We start from the raw sequence: 21,355 nt of genomic DNA on the forward strand, positions 1-21,355 counted from the left end.
TAATACAAAGCAAGAGCATAACAGTATGATGAACCAGTGGGTGGGTGGACTAGCTAGTGAGCGCAGCAAGGATAAGAGCAAGCAAATATGATATATTGTTAGAAATATGGAAGAGTGGGGCTGTTTGGAGTATTATATGTCTGGCAGAGATGTGGTTGCATGGAATGAGAGTGAAATAGATAAATTGGAAGTGGGTCAGAATAGTGAGAATAGGACTAAGTGCAGCAAATGAAGCTCTGAAAGATATTGAAGGGCTGGAGCACATTTAGGGAAGGGCACATGAAAGATAAAGATAAGTAAAGTTGGATAGAATATGGTGGCTATAAGACTGACATGAAAGATGTATGGAATGAATGGGGTTGGAAGTGGGGGAAGAAGTGCATCATGAATTTAGAAAGGAGTGTCCTGCTGGTTGGAGATATAGGTGCACCAATCTTCTGAGGAGTTAAATGTGCATGAATGGAAAATGATGAACGTAAGCAGAGATGGTTTAGAGTGGGATAGAGCAGGGAAATAAGATGAGTCTGCATTGGGCGTAAAATCCAATGGAACAAAAGAATATACTGGAATGGTGCAAATTGAAAAGGTCTCAGCGTATGAAAGTTGGTATATGATTAAAACCTGGTATATAGTTAGTACAGTGAATGGTTGTGAGTGCAAGAAACTATGGATGATCAAAGTCCTGCAGTAAATTTAAGTGATGTAGAAGTGTGATATAGAATTAAGATGAAGCCATATATAGTATTAGAAATGAAGGATATGGCAGACAGTTGAAATGGTACCCTATGTATATGTTATTCTGACTGAGAGATGTGAAATTAATGAATTGGTTGTGAGATCATGATGGTGAGATGAGTGAACTGATGATAGATGAGATAGATGTAGGCATTAACATTTCATCATAGTGTTTTGGAGATAATGTGGTGTATGAGATATAGGAATTAGCACCGTACTATATAAGAATGTATTTTTGTTCGATTTTCTCATGTTCTTCCCCTAGCTCCGTGGTGCAGCGGTTAGCGCGTCTAGCTACAAATCAATGGGCACAAGTTCGAATCCCGGGTGATAAATGGGAATCTCTGAAGAGGATAACTGGCCTTTAGTACATGAGAGACTATAAGTAAATTAAGTAAAGTTTTGACATACAGTAAAAATTAACACATAACGAAAACAAAATAAATATGCAGTAGCTTATAGAAATGTTTCACTCAACTACAGGAATACATTAATTTTCCCAGACATCGAAACCTAACAATATATAACGCAAATAAAAAAAAATAAGGCCATATAACAAGCATTTGACACCTAAAATTAAGGGAACATATATCATTTCACTCATAACTACAGGAAGACATTAACTTTCCCAGACATGGAAACCTAACAATATACACCGAAAAAAAACAAAAACAAGGCTGTATAACAGAAGCATTTGACTCCTAATTAAGGGAATATATCAACTTTTTCTGAAGATCATCCTCGTACCCGCGAGAGGGAGAGGAAAACAGTCGAGGGAGGGAGACAGCAGTAGGGAGAGGCAGGCACCCTTTTTTTTTCTTTTGCGCCCGTGTATAATAGTGAGGATAAATAAGCAGTGTGACGCCATTAAGAAGCAAAGTAAAGCAGTAAGCAGAGGAGAGGACCAGGTGGAGGAGGACCTACACAGCGGTACACAGGGCCACAGCAGAAGAGGAGGGTCTCGACGAAGGCCCCGAAGCAGCAGGAGCCGTGGCCGTGCTGGGGCTGTGCGTGTAGGATGCGGGGCCCTCCAAGATGTCTCGCGTAGGGGCCGGGGCCAGGACCAAGCCCAGGGGCACCCAGGACGTGTGCGGGGACTGCGGGGCGCCGGGTGAGAGCTGTTGTGGCTAAGATTGATGAAGGGGTAGCCACCTCTTGTGAAGTTAATACTTACATTATAGGTTATTTTATGGTCCCTGAATGCAGTGCAGTAACGAATGACCTCCGGAAAATAGAAGGGGGGTCGAGCCTGTTAAGGGGGTCGAGGGGGTTAAAGCCCCTCCGTTAGGTAGGTTATGACAGGTTAAATTAGGTTGGTTTAGTTCATATTTATTCAGCATGCAGTGTTGGCTGGTGGAAATACGCAGCGGGGTGGGTCCCCTGCGCTGGCCAGTGATAACGGGTCGGAGTGGGCTGGCTGCGGGGGCACCCCGGGTATTAAAAACGTCAAAATCATTTGGCGACTTTCAGAAAATAAAACTATCTCCATAATAATAAGAATCTTATTTTGCCCAGAAATAGTCAGTGTCTCAAAATTAGTTGGGCATCCTCTCTTCAACAGTCCCCAACCAATCTAACAAAACTAAATCTAAAGTAACATAACTTAACCCTTTCACGCACAAAAAGTTTAATAAGTTTCTTTTTCCACTGCTACATCTGTCTGGGGCTCCCTAGAGGGCCTCACGGAATGGCCTGACCGTGTGGCTAAAAATTTAATCATGCTATCGATTTCACCCATGAATATTTTTTTTCCTGGCATTATTATATGTCGTTGGTTTTGGAGGAGATTATTCTGCCTTGTGGAAGAAAAAAATTATCAAGAAATACAAATAAATAGCGAAGTTTACCGACTGTGAAATTTTTTTTTTAAAGGGACGACAGTCGCGCTCACAGGCTGCCTACTGAGAGGCTACTAAACCATGGGCAATTATCCCTTCAAATCCAGCGGCACAAGAGAGTTGACAATTAGTTTATTTTATAGGTCGAGCTTGGATCTTTGACACAAAAAAATTTGAGGTGATTCTGAAAGATACTTTATTTTTGGCGACGATTCCGTTTTGATGTGAATCGCGTCATGGTGCATGAAAGGGTTAACCTAACCCATCAGTATCTAACCCAACTCATCCTGACTTGACTCCTACCACCAGTATACGATGTGCTTGACTATGGTCATAAACTTTTTACATCAATATTTTGAGGTTTCTTTTATTTTCCAGAAACTTTTAAGTTACTGGACTGTATTCAGAAAAATAAAATACAACACAATGTCGGTATGAACCTCATGAAACATGGCCACCCCTATTTCCACATTAGCCGATTCATTTGTTGAGTATAATTGTTTCTGATATGTGCTACTGATACACCTTGCTCTTTGCCTTTGTTGTCAGTGGTGGCATAGAAGGCTACCCTCATCTCCATATTCCCTGGTGATAATTTACTATTTTGGTGGGGATAGGGATATCCCCCACTCTCCCCTTTCTCATGTCCCTCTCTCATTTGTTCCCCTCATTGACTTGTTTCAGATCCTGGCTGGGCTTCCATCAACCGGGGCATCTTAATCTGTGACGAGTGCTGCAGCGTGCACAGGTCCCTGGGCCGACACATCTCCCAAGTCAAGTCTCTCAAGAAGGGGTCATGGAATGCAATTCAACATGCTGTAAGTGTTCTGTGCTGTATTTGTGATGCTTGATTTATGAATTCTTGTATTTTTCCCAGACTTTATGTACTACTGAGTAATGTGGAAGTGTGTTTAATGAATCAGGTGTTTCTTATGTCAATCAGCATCTTAGAAATTTTGTCCCATTTCAAGCCTGTAATTTTGGCAGATTTTTTTGGGGGGATAGAGCATCATAGGTTAATGAGGGGGGAAGCAAATTGAGCATGTGCAGATGGGGGAATTGTTTTAAATGATAAGCACTTTTAGGGGCATTTTGAGGCCAATATAGAAAACATTGGGGGGGAGCTATAGCCCCCCAAGAAATTATAGCCCTACATTTAGTTTTCTGAATTTAATTACATACAGTATACATTCAAAATTCTCATTCTCTTGCTTTGTAGGAAATAAGGACATTATAGTGTTTGTTTTAATTTGTACTGGTAGGTCTCTATGTGTTTGCTCTTGCTATTCTTTCAGATGGTCCACACCCTATACAACAGTGGTGCCAATGGCATTTGGGAACATACCCTCCTAGACCCCAGTGTTGCCAAGACTGGAAGACGCAAGCCCCACCCAAAGGACCCCGTCCAGTTAGTTTACACACTTTTAGCATGTGGAGTTATAGTTCTAAGGCTTAAATGGTGTAGAAATTTTTTGATGCCCTTTCTGTCTGACCTTATTACAAAATATTGTTGTATCCATTTAACTTACATTTCAAAACCTTGATTCTGTATTTTTTATGAAAATTCCTGAAAATTCCCAAAATTCCCAGGCCCTGGAAATAATTTCCTGAAACTTTCATTGGATAGTTTATATTTTTCTGGAAACTCTCCCACCCTTTGAAACCATATGTAATGCTCTCTTTCAGTCCAACCAAAGCTGACTTCATCCGGGCTAAGCACCAGATGTTGTCATTTGTGTACCGGCCATCAAGAGATGAAAACAACGAGGATGATGCAGATGTCAGCCGGCAGCTACATTCCAGTGTGCGAACCTCAAACCTGGAAACTTCCCTGCGTCTGCTGTCCCAAGGAGCAGACCCTAACTACTTCCATAAGGTGTGAGCTTGACTAGGAGTATAGAGGAGGATGTGAAGAGGGGCAGAGTACATGTGTTTTTGTGGTCTGTTCATACTTTGAAAGAGAGGAAGGGAAATTTTAAAATTGTGCCATGTGAATCTTGAGAAAAATTATCTTGTAGAAATAAGGTCTGAATGCAAATCAGTTGGAGGCAGATAGGGATACTTCAAATTGTAAATCATTTTGCATGATGATGTACAGTTACACACACACACACACACACACACACACACACACCAATGTGTGTGGTGTGTGGTGTGTGAGGTCCTGGCAGTACCCAGAGATCGACTAAAAGAGCACTTGCTCTGTCGGGAGGGTACCTACTGGCGATTACGAGTACAACTTGTGATCAGGCCGTGGTGAATAACACACACGCACGCACACACACACATGGTGCAGTGGTTAGTGCAGTCGCCTCACAACTGAGAGGTCCTGGGTTCAATTCCTAGGTGGAGTGTAAATGACTGGGTAGTCTTCTTTAACTTCTTATTTTGTAATTTTAACTGTGTCATCTAGTTCTGGTCCACAGAAAAGTTTTGGCATAAATTTTGGGCATCATTAACATTGATAGATGATTGGTTATTATTATAGTTGTATTGGCAGATGTTCTTCCAATTTCATTTCCACCTTCCTTTCTACAGGAGAAGAACTGCTGTCCATTGCATGTTGCTGCAAGGGCCGGTCAATCATCACAGGTGGAGCTGCTCATTGTTTATGGGGCTGACCCAGGGGCTGTTGATCCCCAGGGCTACACTCCAGCCCACTACGGCAGGTTAGCATCACCTCAGTGCTTCACCTCTATACATATGTAGAAGGCTTTGTTGTGTCTCTACCTGTTCTAATTTCTGTTTCCTTGAAGTTTCCTTAATTATGGGGTGATCATGACAGAAGTGTTTACCCTACACCCTGTCCCTGCATGATTTGTTTTGTCAGTGATGCATTAATTCTTCCTCTACAGCTTTGTTATGTTACAGTTTTCTCATAGATTCTAAGAAACATAAGTAGCAATATGTGAACAAATATGATTTCTGATCAATGAGAGTGGGAGGGAGGGTAATTCCACAGTTTTACTTACATTGACTTATGAGTGTTAGTGTCAGCAAAATCATGAAAGAAATCTCTCTTGTAACAGCTTTCACTCAGGTTCATATGGAGCCACTGTTTTGAGGTTGTAGCTTGGGTTTTAAGACCAGAGGCCCTTCCTGTTGTCATGTGGTAGCATTGGAGTTTTAACTGGCTCACCCTGGCTCTCAAAAAAATCATACAAAAAACTGCTTTGTTTATTCTAGGTGAGGTGAGTGTGAGACTGCTTGGTCTGACTATGGAAGCATTAAGGGTATCTATGGACTTGAGGCAACTCTCCAGAATGAGTTTTTTGATGCCACTTTTTCATTTCCCACAGTGAGGCAAACCATCCAGAGTTGGCTGGGCACCTAATTGAGTGTCAGTATGAGTTGACTGACCGACTGGCATTCTACGTAAGTGGCCGCAAGCCTGACCATGAAAATGGCCAGCATTGGATCATTCCAGAGATGGCCGACTCATTAGATGTGTCTGATCTGGCCAAGGAAGCGAGAGCCAAGCTGCAGTCTCTGCCCAACCACCTGTTTGAGGACCTTGCCTGTGATGTATATGATGAGGTGAGGCACATAGGAAAATCTGTAGACTGTTTAGAGTACTGAATATCTATAACAGTAAATAATTTAAGATTTAGAAAACTTGGTGTCCTGATTTACTAAAAGAAATACAAGTTTTATGGTGGGAGATAATGGTTTACTGGTTAGTGAATGGAAGAGATGGATGAGTTTTACTGTCCTGATGATTTTAAATGTTAAAAAAAAAAGATCCATCTCACTGACTGATGATATGTTTGGTCAAACCTTTCAACATAATTACAATCAGGCCAAGAAGCATGACTCTCCTGTCAAGGCACATTTAACAGCAACCCACCCTTGACATGGAAACAATCTTATAAAATGCTTATAATGTATTGTAATTTTTGGTAGATAAGACGCATAAGCATATAAGCCCCACCTCAATTTTGGGAGGCCTTAAAAAAATTAAAAAAAAAAAGTATTTTCCTGTGCAATTTGCCTGTAAGAATGACAGCCAAGGTCTATTAGATTGTTCCTTATGCTGAGGTTTGCCAAAATATCTAGTGACTGATATTGATTATATTCGATATTGTAAGGGACAACCAGAAGCAGGAAAAAATTGTGCCTTTGAAAGGTGAAACAGCACCTAACTAGGTACACCTTGTAATAATTATTACTAAAATTGGATGAAGGCAAGGTGAGGTTTTACCACCAATTCCTGCTTCTATTTTAGGTTGACAGACGGGAGACAGATAGCATTTGGCTCTCACTGCAAAATCCAAGTGCCCTCGTGAGTGACAGATGCACTGTGCCCTTCCTTCCTGTCAACCCGGAGTACTCGTCTACAAGGAACCAAGGGCGGCAGAAGCTGGCAAGGTGAGGCTTTTCGTGGCTTTATGTTGCAACAGACTGGTAGATTATATTTGTCAAGTCAGTTATTATTACACAGGTTAAGACATTGCCAAATATCAATAATCAATAAACAAATAACATAATTTGATGTCCTTCTGGTTTTGGCCAAATTTATTTGGATAAAATGTAATTTGCTTGACTATTCGGACTTCTGAGAGTTGCCTGAAAAGTCAGAGTTAATTTGATGTCATATTCTTCCATCTCATCTTGTTTTTGATTGAAGAAAAGTTGGAGTGGTTTTTGACAAGTCGTACATTTCCAAGCTGTGCTTGCCAAATGTTGTCATCGTCAGGTCATGGATAAATTGAAAGGCATTGAGTTGGACGAACCCTGATTCCCAAATTGACTATCATGAGTGTACTCCACAGCAATTGATTGATATTAAAAAGCATGGAAGTAACTGGATGAAATATGTACTTCACTGAATACAGGGAACACAATTTTTCCACAGATTCAATGCACGAGAGTTTGCCACCTTGATTATTGATGTTCTGTCAGAGGCTAAACGACGTCAGGCAGGCATTCCTTCTCCACTCACAACTCCCAAAGATAAAGGTAACCAATGGAGTACAGTGTATGGGGTTCTGATTGCCAGCCATATTCATTGTAGGTAGCAGTAAGTATAATGGCAAAAATTGAATTTCCATTGAAATGATTTCAGTGGAAATATTTGACAAATGAATAAAAATGGTGCTGCATAGACCCTCCTACCATTCAGTGCCTCCGTGGTGTGGTAGTTAATGTGCCCAGCTATGAATTCGCATGTCTGGGTTTGAATCCCAGCCTGGGCAGTTGGCATGCACCTCACCCAGCTGTTCATCCTCCCTTTTGGGTTGGCTGGTAAATGTGTTACTGGGGAAACCTGGGGAAGGTGGACTTTGGTAACTCAGATGTCACACTGGACCTGTGTCCCCGGGTAATGGGTTATTACCCACCACAGGCTCAAGGGCCAGTGCGACGGAGATGAGCACCGTGGCCACACGCAACCACAGTGCATGCCCTCAACTTTACCTATTCATATCATGTATATTAATTAAGAATTATTCCTGGTAAGAATTTGGTGGCTTAAATAGGAGATCCCAACATGTCACATGACCACTGTGTTGCCACCAACTGACCCACTGATTTCCCAAGAAAAATAAAGAAATAATGATCAATGGTATATGTGAAAAAAAAAAAAAAAAATCATTGAAATGAGGCAAAATAAATCTAAAGATTAATTTTATCTTCCCTGAAGATATTCTGTTTCCATTTTATTTTTTGATAGAATTAAAAGTATTTGTCTCTCCTTCAGTACATATAGATGTGGAGTAAGCCATTGTTTTCATGAAAAAAATGATATGGTTCACCATTAATGACTAAATATGGGAATATTTGCACTCTTGTTAAAGTTGATATTCTGACAAACCATAATTGAGATGTTCTGCAATAGAATACTGCTGGAGTGATAACTAAGGGTCTGTGGCATCTCATACAAGGAAAAGCTGCTGATTTGCACAGGCCATGGACTGCCTCAAGTGACCAGTGTTATGTAACTGTTCACTTGTCATGTGCCTGGCAGTGGAATCTTTTGTTGAGGGATTATTCACAATGCTCTGCTGTGCAAGCTGTGACAGTTTTCCTCAGCTATACTTATTTATTTGTCATGCCTGAACCCATAAATACAATATTTTTTGACTTATTGCATATTATGCTTGAAAGTTGCTTTCATTATGATATATATATATATATATATATATATATATATATATATATATATATATATATATATATATATATATATATATATATATATATATATATATATATATATATATATATATATATATATATATATATATATATATAATAAATGTCTTCTTGTGGAAGATAGAGACACATAGTCAGGTGAAATGTTTGAAACTTAGCATATTAAACTATCCATATTATAAAGAAATTAGTTTAACTTTTTCACATATACTCCAGTGTGGCTTTTATTGTGATTTAAATATATTTCTTATTAATGTCATCTGGAATAAGATGCATTATTCAAGTGTTATAAACATGTGCCCAAAATGAGGCAGGATCACTCTCCCAAGGTGAATGAGTGGAGCCTTCCATGGCAATAGCACAGTTGTGCGACTTGTTGGGACTCACTGAAAGGAGTGTACCTCCAAAGTTGAAGGACTGACCCTTTGTCTTGCTGCACTAAATACTTCTCTTCCCTTTACAGTGTCATGTTCTTTTTAAGGCTGTAAAAATTTAATGACTGATACCGGAAAAGAAAATTAGACAAGGGCATTGCTTCCATTAGAGAAAAATGTAGTCCCCAAATGTATTTAGCCATTGACCCCACCATATTGTTCTCTTTCTCTTTCTTGCTTTGCCTGTCACACTGCCAAGGTAATGTGGGCTGCCGGCCTGGAGCACCTTCAGCTTTTGTCAGTGTGTTAGCCTTTACCTGAGTGTTTGCTTTGGTCACGAGCACATCGCTGCAGGACTTGTTCTGTGCCACGACAAAAGCTGATTCATGTTTGCTTGCATAATCAATCACCTTATTTAATTTCTTTGTTTTCCCTTCAACTGCATTATTTTGTTATCATTTGTATTGTTCTGATTTTTACTTCCAATTTATTATTTTTTTGTGGTATTTTTAGCACCACATTATTGATATGACATGATTTCACTGTTTTTGGAATTAAATCATATATTTTGCCAAGGATTTTGATGCTTTCAGATATATTATTATTAGTATTTATTTATCAATCAGTAAATATGATTTGAATGAAACTCTTTAGATCAGTTTTTAACATTGAATGAATAGCTCAGTAAAGAGTTTGCATGAGTAAATAGCTTTTAGTAGTATTGCTCACTCATTAAATTACTAGTATACACAGTGTCATAGTCTTTGGTTGGTGCTTTATCATCATTGTGTCAAAGAAACTGTCATGATATTCCCCTCATATTTGGCTCTTTCTTTCTGCTGGCAGTAACCCAAGGTGCGAGGAGGGAAGCCCGGGCACACGACCCCTCCCTCGCCTCTCCCTCTCCTCCAACCCTTCAGCCCCTTCAGCCTCAAGATTCCTTCTCCATGCCTTCTATGCCTGTCCACTCTGACCCCTCCATGTTGGGTGGTGTGTCTTCCTTCTCTCCATTCCATTTGAGTGATGCTATTGCTTCCTCTCCTGTTGCATCTCCCTCTCATGGTGATGGCTTTTGGGCTGCATCCCTCACTCAGAATAACCCTCTGTATCGCTCTTATGATGAGGTTAATGGCTCCCTTGATGACTTTTCTCGTGCCAGCTTTGACCGGGACTCCCTTGACGATGTGGGTGGAAGGGGTGCAGAGGCTGATGTAGAAAGTATTGGAGGTAATGATAATGAGGATGACTGTGGTGTGTCTCATGACCCCAGAGGAGAGAGTCATGTGGGTGAGGCACAGTCAAACCTCTGGTCAGGGTTCACACCACATGGACATCTCTCTAAAGCAAAGCAGAGAAGAAGGCAAGAAAACACTGCTGACTCTGAAGTCACAAAACCTCTTGGGCGCAAGTATTCTAGTGGATTCAGCAGCAACACTGACTCCTCAGATGACAACCAGTATGCAGACTATGATGAGGTTTATGACCCAGCTACATGTCAGTTTGCAGCCCAGTTGTCTAAGTCAATAAAGGAAAAGCTCTTGAACCCAAAAGCTGGTCAGGAGGGAGATGCCCATCTGAAATTAAAAGCTTCTGCCTCAGCACTCCCTCCCATTTCTTCCTCCTCATCGTCGTCCACATCCTCTAAGCCTGGGGCAGGAGGTGCTCGCTCCCTGCTGGTACGCACACTCACCATGCCCCTCAAATATGCTGCTCAGCACCGGCAAAGCCTCACTAAGGTGTTTTCACGCTCCCAGCCTAGTACGCCTGAGCTCCCTCGCCGGAACCAAGTAGCTAGAAGCTATGTGAGGCCAGACCAGGTAAACAGGAACCTTCCAGGCTCCCCCTGGAATGTTGACAGCCATAAGCTTGAGTTCCTTGAACATTCATCCCCAGGCACAAAAGGCTCTGCAAGTAAGAAAAAAACACCCCAGGGGAGGAAGAGCCCATCGGGCAAGCCTCCCAAACCCCCAGCAGCCCCCCATAAACCAGTCACAAGGAAAACTTCCTCCCTGAGTCGACAGGCCTCCTTCAGAAATCCTTTCCCCACCCCTCCTGCAAAGTCCCCTCCTCCAAATGCTCTAGACAGCTGGCCTGCAAACCCCTGTAACAATCCCATCCTTGAGCCCTGCACCACATGTGCCAGGAATGTGGCAGCCAACATTCAGCACGCCTCCATCTGGGGTGACCTGGACAACCTGCCGAGGGGCTACCTTGCAAATGTAGAGGAAAGCAAGATGGTTAATTACAAGAGAAAGGCAAAAGAGGATTGTAAATTACAGTGAATGCTTTAGTTTATCTAAGGGAGTAAATATAAAGGAAATATTAACATGCTTTTTACCAGGCAGCTCCTGCTAACTGTAACCTACTACTGTTCCTTAACAATGCTTGATGCTGCATTAGTTCTTTATGTTAATGCCTTCCCATATTTTCCTTTATATATATATATATATATATATATATATATATATATATATATATATATATATATATATATATATATATATATATATATATATATATATATATATATTCAAAATTTAACTTTCACTTATGTCAATCTGTATTAGTGGTAAGTGTTGGGTTAACTCAAGATGATACGTGTCCTTTATATTAAATCCAAGTAATAATGTGTTCTTCTTGCTGTCTCTGTTCTGTCTGTCTGGTGTGCAGGTGAAGGGTGTTCTGGGGAGTTAGCGATTGGCTTTGACGTGTATGTCAGTCCCTTGATTGTCTACAGACATTTTACATAGCATTGTTTTTAGCATGTTGTAAGCAACATTACATTAACCAGTTTCTTTTCTTTCTTTTCTCTTTCTAGACTTCGGTGACGTGACGTTGACACAACCTAACTCCCCCAAAATAAACTTCCACAACAACAACAATAACAACAACATAAGCCTTAATGCCCGGCTAATGATGCCTTCCACCACCTCCATGACTGTAAACTGCCCCCCTCCTCCTCCCCCCCCAACCAAGGACCTCCCTCACTCTCCCTACACCAGACCTGCCCCCAGCTCTATCGCCTCTCAGTCTTCTAGCATCAGTGCCATTACCTCCACCACAGACTCATCCTCTGGCACCACCTCCACCTCTGCTCTTCTCACTGACATTCCTTGCACCAACGCCTCTGCTGCCACAGCCTCTGACACCTCCTCCTCTGCCCCGGCCTCACTCTCCTACAAGCCCCACGCCAACAACAACAACAAAGGGGAGATGACTGATGATGGGGAGCCCCTCTATGACTCAGTGGCCTCGGAGGATGACTACACCTACGTGGAGCAGGTGGAGAAGCTCAATCAACAAAAGAAGTTTTTGGAGGAGGAGCAGAAGCGTCAGCTAAGTGCTGAGCTGGTCAGTATTCCACTGCTGCTGCTGTGTGACTGTGTGCATTACCTTAATTAACCCTTTCCTTGCGTGCTGGATGGGACGCGACTATCCCCTCAGGCGCAGTCAGGCAGCCCAATGGGGGGTCTCTTTTAACCTCGGTATCTCAAAAACTGTTCATCACAACTAAAAACCAAAAACATCATTGGAAAGAGGAGCCCAGATCTATAGGAGTTGGTTATGTATGCCTCTCCTGCGAACGTATATGCACGTTCAGGGAGTGATGAATGTGAACACTTACGTCGGTACGTGCAGGATGATCAACCATACTGAGGGAAGTGCGCACATCTTTCCTTGAGATTCTGGCAAGGTTCTATTGCCAACTGCAATATTTACAACTATTTGGTCAAAGAATCAGTCAGGTGATAGGTGAAGCTATGCAAAGATGCCACAATATTGGACAAGAACATCCACCAGTTACCCGTCCGTAGATTTGCTGCGCTGGGCTGATATGATTTTCCACCAAATTTAGTGAAGAACTCACTCAATTGGCAATCCTGTGTTGTGATAAATAGTGTTGGAACACTCTCATACGTGGGAGATTTGAGTGCGGCTGGAGCTCGCAATGAGTGTTTAGCACCACCAACAAATACACCTAACGCTCGCTGCGAGCGTTTAGCAATGAAAGGGTTAAATGAGTAAATAAATAATATATATATATATATATATATATATATAGAGAGAGAGAGAGAGAGAGAGAGAGAGAGAGAACTCTCTCTCTCTCTCTCTCTCTCTCTCTCTCTCTCTCTCTCTCTCTGTTTATTTGATAATTTATTTACGTATTTTGTCAAGCCACTTTCTCTTCAATAATGTAAGAGAATGATATTCAGCATTATCATTGCTGCAGTTTCTTAAACAAAACTTGCTTATAAGTATGCAACTACTGATGGTAATGTATTATCAGCATTCTCTTTCATGGATAAAATTGATTTTCTATTCATTGAGCATAAACAGTTACTGTTTCCCCTCATAGTAACAGTCACCCAAACATTTGAGAGTGGCACAGGTAGGTGGGTGAGGAAAGGGGGGGTGCCCAGGGGCTGTTGGGTCCAAGCCATCTGCCTGATTATTTATTCTGATCAAGTCACTTGGTTGCCTGACTCCTCCTCCTCCTCCTCCTCCTCTTGTCCTTTATATATCTTCCTTAGTCTTCTTCTGCTCACTTTTTTTCCCTTAAATCATAGTTGTTTTCACAATTCTTGGATTAGGTCTTTAGGCTGCCACCATGCAATTTATGTAAGTTGTTGAAGCAGCTTACTCTCTTTGTTATTCCACTAAGTCAGCTCATCATGTTTGTTACCAAGGGTTGGTCAGCATTAAATAGCACTAAGTAAGTGGCCAAGAATGTTTCAAAGGATGTTGTTGGTTTACTGTCTGTTGTAGTGGTGGGAGTGGGTGAGAGTCTGGTAGTAGTGGTTGTGGTGGTGGTGAGTTGTCATGGTAGGTTGGCATGCCAGCTTAAAGGTAGCCACAGCTTTGTATTGATAGCCTTTTATCTTACTTAAAATAATTCAAAACAGCAGTCCCTTTTCCTAAAGGTATAATAATACATGTAACCAAGCACACAAAGTTGTAACCTATAATCCAAATCTACTATAGCTATAGTCTCAGGGTCTGTTTTGTCATTGCCACCCTCAGCTGAAGTACTCTGAGATGCGTAGTGAGATGGAGTCTGGGGTGAACTTGGAGAAGTACCTGGAGATGAAGGAGAAGCTGGAGAGCAGTGAGGTGCGGATCCAGGAGCTACAGAGCAACAATGCACACATGCGCTCACAGCTGGATGAACTCTGCTCAACAGTGAGTACCTTTACTTGATGCTGCATATAATTGTTATACTCCTGTCTTTGATATCTTTATTCATTTATATAGAAAGGAATAATTTGTTATGAATTCTATGGTATTAGTATTGCATTTATCCCAAAGTTAGCAATAATGGGGTCTTCCATGATTGCAATATTCCACCAGGTGCAAAATTTGCGAGAGGAGAACAAGAGCCTTCGGTCCCTGTACAGCAGTGGCAGCATGGGAGGCAGCATGGGCCAGTCCACCCACTCCACACCTCCTCCCTTGGCCTACTACCAGCATCCCCACTGCCTGCACAATGGAGATGCTGACCCTCAGGTATGCGTGGTCAACATTGTGGCCCAGGCACCTCCTTCTCTCTCCTAGGGATGATTCTTCTGCTAGTTTGTTGTTTTCTTACTCCAGCTGGATTCCTTTATTTGCTCTGTGCATAATATCTGAAAATGAGCCTTGACTATGTGTCATTTTTCATATCTGCAATATAAATAAAATGTGTTACAAAGGATAAACTTGCACCTGTTCTCTGCTGGGTGAAGAAGGGTTACAGTGGGATGGAGAAACACCTGAATCGTCTCTGTAACTCAAACTAAGGACCATGCGGTGACGGGAATGCACTAATCAGTATGCCAATATAGCTTGGTGTGAAAATCTGCATGTAAATTAAGTAATTGAATTAAACCAGCTGTTTAAAGTAATAATTAATGCAGCAGTCTTAGAAGATTAACCAGTACCTTTTCTTTAAGATCAAACCATGTTAGTCATAAAGGTAAGGAAAGAATAGATCTGAAAGTAGGGAGGGAGGAATATTAAAAAACAATCTACTTTCAGGTAAATGTGCGCTCTCGTGGTCCTCCTGTGCAGCGTCCCTTCAGCATGTTTGAGCCCCGCCAAGGACCCCCGAGTGTCACCGCTCCCTGCCACCCACTAGACCAAGCCAGAACCTCAGCCTTTTCTGGAGTAATTTCCAGAGTTCTATGTTGATTTTTTTGAGGGGGAGGGGGAGGGAAATTGGCATTGGGCTGCATTATGTCAGTCAAATTATCAAAATGTAAATGACACATGAAAATTGTTTATGCTTTGTCTCGAGATGTAATGTGGGTGTTGCGTAATAAGTGAGACACCATTATGACTTTTCTCACTTTTTCTGCTATTTCCCAGCGAGTATCTGGTGAGTACGACAACACAAGAACACACAGTCCTGGGGTAGAGCCCTCGGAGATGACACCACTCAATTCCTCTTATGGGATACCCACTCAGGAGGAGGTCAGTATAGAATGTGTTCCTGGCATTAAAGTTTGAAAGCTTCTTTTATATAAGCATATCAGTAATTTGAGTGCCTTGCAGAAACCTTTTATCTGTTTGTCATCAACATATCATTTATTCATTGGTGACGTATCACCCATCAATGCAGTGAGTGTTTTGTTGTGTTTGTGACTTGTGCTGGGCAAAAGATTCTGGTGCTGACTGACATTTGTCCCAGGTTGTGAAAAAGACGGAAGTGATCACCAAGAAGATCCAGGAGTTGCTCATTTCAGCACAGGAGGGGCGACAGGAGGCCTTCATGCCCTGTGCTGAACAGATCCATGCAGCCGTCCTTGACATGGACTCCATCTTTCCCAAGGCAAGTCCTGGCTCATTGGTGCTGTGGCAGGTGTGGGAGTGTCAAATTGGTCTGTGTCTTCCTTGAGCCCCCTCTTGTTTGCCAATTTTGTTTGCTTTCAAGAGTCATGTCTTGGCAATCTATCCCCTTCTATGGCTGGGCATTTAATATACTAACACTGGACACAGATATTCAAGTTTGTTTACAGTACTAACTGAATACTTTGATTAAAAAATGCTGATTGGAGAATATAATTTCATGGGTTGTACACTTGAATGTCCTTTTCCTGGATGAGAAAATGAGTCAAAAAGTTGCTTCTTAAACAACTTGAAACACAGTTCATTATTGGCCATCATTTCATCATAAAAACACTGAAAATTTAAACACATGGTCTGTTACTAATCCCTAATTTTTTGGAGCCCTGTTAACTTATTTTGTTTTACTTGAGTAAAGTATATTTCACAAATATCCTGTTTTTGATATATTACGTTCCTCTTATATTATCTCATATTAATAATGATATTTTACATCTCTAATAAAACATGTATGCTTGTAAACAGGAAAATCAAAATAAGTTTAAGGGAATCAAGGATTTTTTTAAAAGGTGAGACAGAGATTGATTGAGTGTTTTAGAATACTTTGTCCCTCTGCTACACAAGAGTATTTGTTGCACTGTTTTAGTTTGCTGCAGCATCAAGGCTTGTATGTACTGACACTCTGTATAAAGTACAGGCTTGCAATGCTTTATAGTAAACTGTCTTTCATCATGTTCTAGCATTTTAATCTCTTGCAGATACAGTACCATTGAAGATACATTTCATATCAAACTATTTTCCTACTTTAAATTTTCTTATAAAGTATGTGTGTAATACACTGAAGTAGGTCCTTTATTGCCATACTACAAACACTTTGAAATAACAATTTAGCTTAATGTTTTATTGTTGCAAACATAAAATTCCTCACAATAGTGTCTTGTGCAAATGTAACATATATTTTCCTAATAAGCAAAGTACATGTGGTGAGAGAAATGGGTGAAGTTATTGGATTTCAGTTACTGAATTCCAGAGTGATTAACTTGTGTCAGGGTGCCTATTTGTTTGTGTGTGTGCGTGTGTGTGTGCTTGCATGCGTGTGTTTGTGTGTGTGCGTGCGTGGATGTATGTGCATGCACTGTGACTAATGGTATTGCTGGTGCTCAGGGTCGGTGCCCTTCTGGGGTGCAGGGAGCTCTGCGTCAGCTGGTGAACAGTGCCAACCGCCTGCTGGGTGAGTGTCGCAGCCACGTCCTGTCCCACGCCCACTCACTCGACCCCAAATTTGTCACCCAGCAGGTCATCCAGTGTGCTTATGACATAGCCAAGGGAGCCAAGGCACTGGTGTCTCACTTCCAATAATTTGGTGAGGGAGGCAGCTTGCCCTCCCTACAAGCAGTGCAGTGGAGGCAGTCACTCCCTACAAGCAGTGCAGTGGAGGCAGTCACTCCCTCCTCTAGCTGAGTGATTGGGGCAGGCTCCCTCTCTCCTAAATGTAATGGAGACACCCCAACCTTTCTTCAAACTCTAATGTAGAGGCAGTCCCCCCTCTCTTCCTCATGGCTGTGTGGTGGGGGCATCTCCCCTCCCTCATAGTATAGGAGAAGCTTCTTGTAATTTTGATGACTATTTCCTTGTGCCATTGCATGGCATGAATTTTATATTTTAGGTGGAATATATTTCTTGAGAAGAAAATTACTTGATATAAAAATGATTGAAGCCTTATGTGGAGAAGTATCAAAGTGTATGTTTTAAAGGGAATGGGGTTAAAGTTATGATGGCAGATGACACATAAGAACATCATCTTGGGGAGCTGGGAATGGTTTACCAGTAAGGACTCCAATATTATGTTGCTGGTGATAATGCCTCAGTCAGGGACTATCATTGCTGTCTCTTATAGGGACTCACAATTGCTACCTATGGACAAGAAAATTATACCTTTGCTTATCATTACACATTAGTTGATTTTTTGTTGGAAGATGGAAACCAATATGGTTATAACTTTTTTTTTTTTTCAACAGCAAGAAGATAACAAGAAACTAAGTTCTTGACTTTGTTACGTGCAACTGTTGTGATATACTTTTTCTATGTTCAGATGCTTGTTTTCTGACACTCATTTGCCGTTTGCAAGATACTTCCTAGTTCCTTTCATTAGCCACACAATGTAGCCATGTGTTTCTTTTTATTCACTTGCTAACACTGAGCCAAGATCATGTTTGTTATATTTAGAGTAGAGTTTGAATTTTGTGTTGCTAACCAAGGCACTGCAGTCTAGGTAAAACATTGAAGCTGTTATTTTCAGCGTTATGATTATTACTAGGTGATTGATATTGAATTTCTAAGAGTCTATTATTACTAATATACTTCACTAGCTTTGCCTTAGTGACTGAAAGCATTGCAAAAAATATAAATACTTCTGATGAATGTGAAGTACAGGGAAGTTGCCTCTGCTATAAGTGTTGCATAGAGAATATCTTTTTTATATATTTGTGTACATATAGATCATATAACTTATGTAATTTAATAGTATTTATACCGTAATAAAGGGAATGTAGAGTTTCATGTAGAGCTGTCTGAATATATATGAATTTTTTCCCCCCAAAATCCAATCCTAATATTTTAAGCAATGCAGCTTTGTTTTGTTTCCATAAGGTCAAAAAATAATTATAATTTTCTTTGTGACATTGAAATAAGTGAAGCTCAACAGTTCAAGAAAGCAGTTATAAACATGTTCTGTGATTATGTTAGGTGTGTTTTCTTGAGATTTCTTATAGATTTTAGTCATGGTTTGTTGGCTGAGTTGTGGGACAGAGGGTGTGTATGTTTTCACCAAGGCTGCAACCAGAGTCAACCTGATTTAAAAACTCCAGTTTCAGCCTTTGCCAAATGCCTTTACCAAAATAAGAGGAAATAATAGATCAGAAAAATCCTATTACGTGTAGAAATTCATTGGCTAGCTTTAATTATGAATGGACGAACAAGAACATAAATCACCAGAATGACATGCTGTTAGTAATAGTTGTTAACTACATGTTGTTTACCTCAGCCTTGGTTCTCCAGGTATATATATATTACGGACATGAGAGTTAGCCAAATTAATACTGCTCATAATATGATGTATAAGATTCATTTAATCATTTTAATGACAACATGTAGTTCATTTATTACCCCTTTCCACTTAGCATTTTATAGAGTATTAGTGATTTTGATGGTTGTTGGAGATTGCCTTATGACTTTTTACTTATAAATTAAACCATCATCGATAATTTACTGAGAACTGCAGATCTATACTTACTTGTAATTCACAATATGAAAGAGACAAATGATACATGAACCATGTGGCAGTGTTGAGTTTGAGGTAATGTGAAAGGTTTGCCTAGAATGTGAAGTACTGCAGGGTTAATCCTTTGTAGTCCTTCAACCAAAAGTGGTAAGGCACCTTGTTGCAGCCTTGGCAAGAACATGCCCCAAAGCTAGGGCTAAGGTATAGAGTATGGCGATTGTAACTTTCATCCTGAAGGAATTAGGTCCAGTCCATTTCAGGGAAATAAGTTCTTGACACATTACATTGCTTCAACGTAGTGTATATCACCAAGTGTCAGCAGTTCCTGTAAAAATACCAATATATTTACAATGGAATTGGATGAAACCGTGAATCCAACTGCTATGATGTATAGTGTAGTATTGCCTGTTGTGGATAAGTGTTGAAGAGGCCCATTGGGAAGGGGACAAAAACAGGCTTGAACTGGGTACTAGTGCTCTCACACAGATATTTATTTATTCAAATGTCAAGAATGACAATGTAGGTCCTATGTTGGGTAAAACACTGCATTTTATTTACATACTGTTTTATTGTCATGCTTGATGGATGAAACTTTTTTTTTTCCTTTTTTTCCAGTATGTAATCTGAAACATGTTCAATCAGTAAACATTAATGTTTTTACAAGTACATCATGTGTGATGAGACTTCAAATAATCAAAGAACTTCCTGAAGCCTTGCCTATAGAAGTATATCATATTTCAAAATAGATCACAAAACTATAATTGACTGATTGAATTTTTACTTTAATGAAATAACCAAATGACATTGGGATGTGTGATGATTCAGTTATCTTAAGATTCTTGGAAGATGAAGAAGGAAGACTCTTCATCTTTGGCTTACCAGTTATTCAGCAATAATCCCCCACACTGTTATATTTCACCCCAGGACCCTAAAAACACTATGTACTTGTAGAATAATCCCTTATAAAAAAAAGTAAATTCATTGGGAATTTACATTTAGGAAAAATTTTCATAGAACAATTAACCTTAGTTTTCTTAGTACACATTTTTTTTTAATACAAAAAGCTTTAGGTTAATGATGATTTTGAATAAGATTTAAGTTAGAAAAAATTCCATTCCTATTTACCTCTACTAGCATTACAGTTTATTGAGTATAGCACATGATTCAATATCATAGTACATTTGTATCCAAAATGATAGTAATTATTGCTGTGCCTTCCATATGAAGCCTTTCTGATTCCCTGTCTTATTGTCCTGTTCTTGGTGCTGTCTAGAGTAACTACTGAAGAGCTTAAGCTTATGTGTGTTACCATGTCCTGTTAGGATGAGCAGTCTGGCTTGGAGTGTCTTGGGGCCAGAGTGTGGGTGTGGTGCTGTATATAGGAATAGGTCTTCCATTTTTTTTTTTTATGTTGCATTGTATTTCATGTTAAATTCATACTAAAGGTTAACACATGAGTGAGTGTACGGCACATTTTCATACTAATAGCTTGATTTCTTTGTCTCTCTCTGTGTCTCTCTTTGTCTGTGTCTCTCATGTGACTTTCTTATGCAGGTGAGTTTTAAGTGACATGATTTTCTGGCAGCTTGTTGATAAATTGGTGTAATCTTTGACCCATAAGGTGTCCTCCATTAAAACAAGAAACTTTTTATCAACTTGTATGACCAGGCATTTTAACTCAAATTTTCCCTGGAGTCAGTGTTCCCTAACCTTTTCATGTGGACAGCACCCACCGGAAGCCAGATCATTTCATGAGTATCAGTTATTTGTTTTATATAAAAGAGAAAAATTTCAGTTATTTGAAAAAAATAATAACCAAAGTTATATGTTTTCTTCTGAAGATATATATATGCATACTTTCTAGTTAGTATAACACTTATTTTTTTCATGTTGTATCCTTGTGCTCAAAAGCTCAATTTTATATGAAAAGAGTGCTGAAAAGTCCTGGAACATGGCTTTGTTGACAAGCATAGGGTTGGGAATACCTACTTTTAAATATAATTGTCATGTTTTTAGAAAGTCATTTCAAGTTTAGAGGAAATACAACAAGGCCACATAGTTGTGTTCCTTATGCAGCAATTTTTTTTTCAAGCATCTTTTAAGTCTAGTTGGTGCTAAACTTTTTTCTGTGCGTGTGTGTGTGTGTGTGTGTT

The 21,355-nt window shown here is 40.1% G+C and overlaps 1 protein-coding gene across 4 annotated transcripts; it reads left to right on the forward strand.

Moving 5' to 3' along the window:
* Positions 1-1,487: 1,487 nt before the first annotated feature.
* Positions 1,488-20,851, forward strand: LOC127004618 (ARF GTPase-activating protein GIT2-like). Of its 4 annotated transcripts, none has more exons than XM_050872637.1 (16): positions 1,488-1,846; positions 3,258-3,391; positions 3,869-3,981; positions 4,260-4,449; positions 5,112-5,242; positions 5,873-6,110; positions 6,799-6,941; positions 7,429-7,532; positions 9,947-10,090; positions 11,919-12,451; positions 14,123-14,281; positions 14,450-14,605; positions 15,116-15,244; positions 15,446-15,550; positions 15,768-15,908; positions 17,087-20,851. In XM_050872637.1, exons 1-16 carry the CDS (start codon positions 1,771-1,773, stop codon positions 17,279-17,281), a joined length of 2,691 nt encoding a protein of 896 aa, XP_050728594.1. In that variant the 5' UTR covers positions 1,488-1,770; the 3' UTR covers positions 17,282-20,851. The 4 variants fall into 4 exon arrangements, with proteins under 4 accessions (XP_050728594.1, XP_050728596.1, XP_050728595.1 ...); XM_050872639.1 differs by having other exon boundaries at positions 1,489-1,846; positions 12,165-12,451; XM_050872638.1 differs by lacking the exon at positions 9,947-10,090 and having other exon boundaries at positions 1,489-1,846.
* Positions 20,852-21,355: the final 504 nt, after the last annotated feature.

Source organism: Eriocheir sinensis, chromosome 28 (assembly GCF_024679095.1).
Source record: "Eriocheir sinensis breed Jianghai 21 chromosome 28, ASM2467909v1, whole genome shotgun sequence".
In the NCBI taxonomy this organism is placed as follows: Eukaryota; Metazoa; Arthropoda; class Malacostraca; order Decapoda; family Varunidae; genus Eriocheir; species Eriocheir sinensis.

What these genes read in the sequence shown, in the direction of transcription:
- LOC127004618 (XM_050872637.1), top strand. Translation starts at nt 1,771, where the DNA reads ATGTCTCGCGTAGGGGCCGGGGCCAGGACCAAGCCCAGGGGCACCCAG. An exon ending in CGGGGACTGCGGGGCGCCGG is followed by an intron (nt 1,847 to 3,257) that starts GTGAGAGCTGTT and finishes GACTTGTTTCAG; the next exon opens with ATCCTGGCTGGGCTTCCATC. An exon ending in GGGCGGCAGAAGCTGGCAAG is followed by an intron (nt 6,942 to 7,428) that starts GTGAGGCTTTTC and finishes ATTTTTCCACAG; the next exon opens with ATTCAATGCACGAGAGTTTG.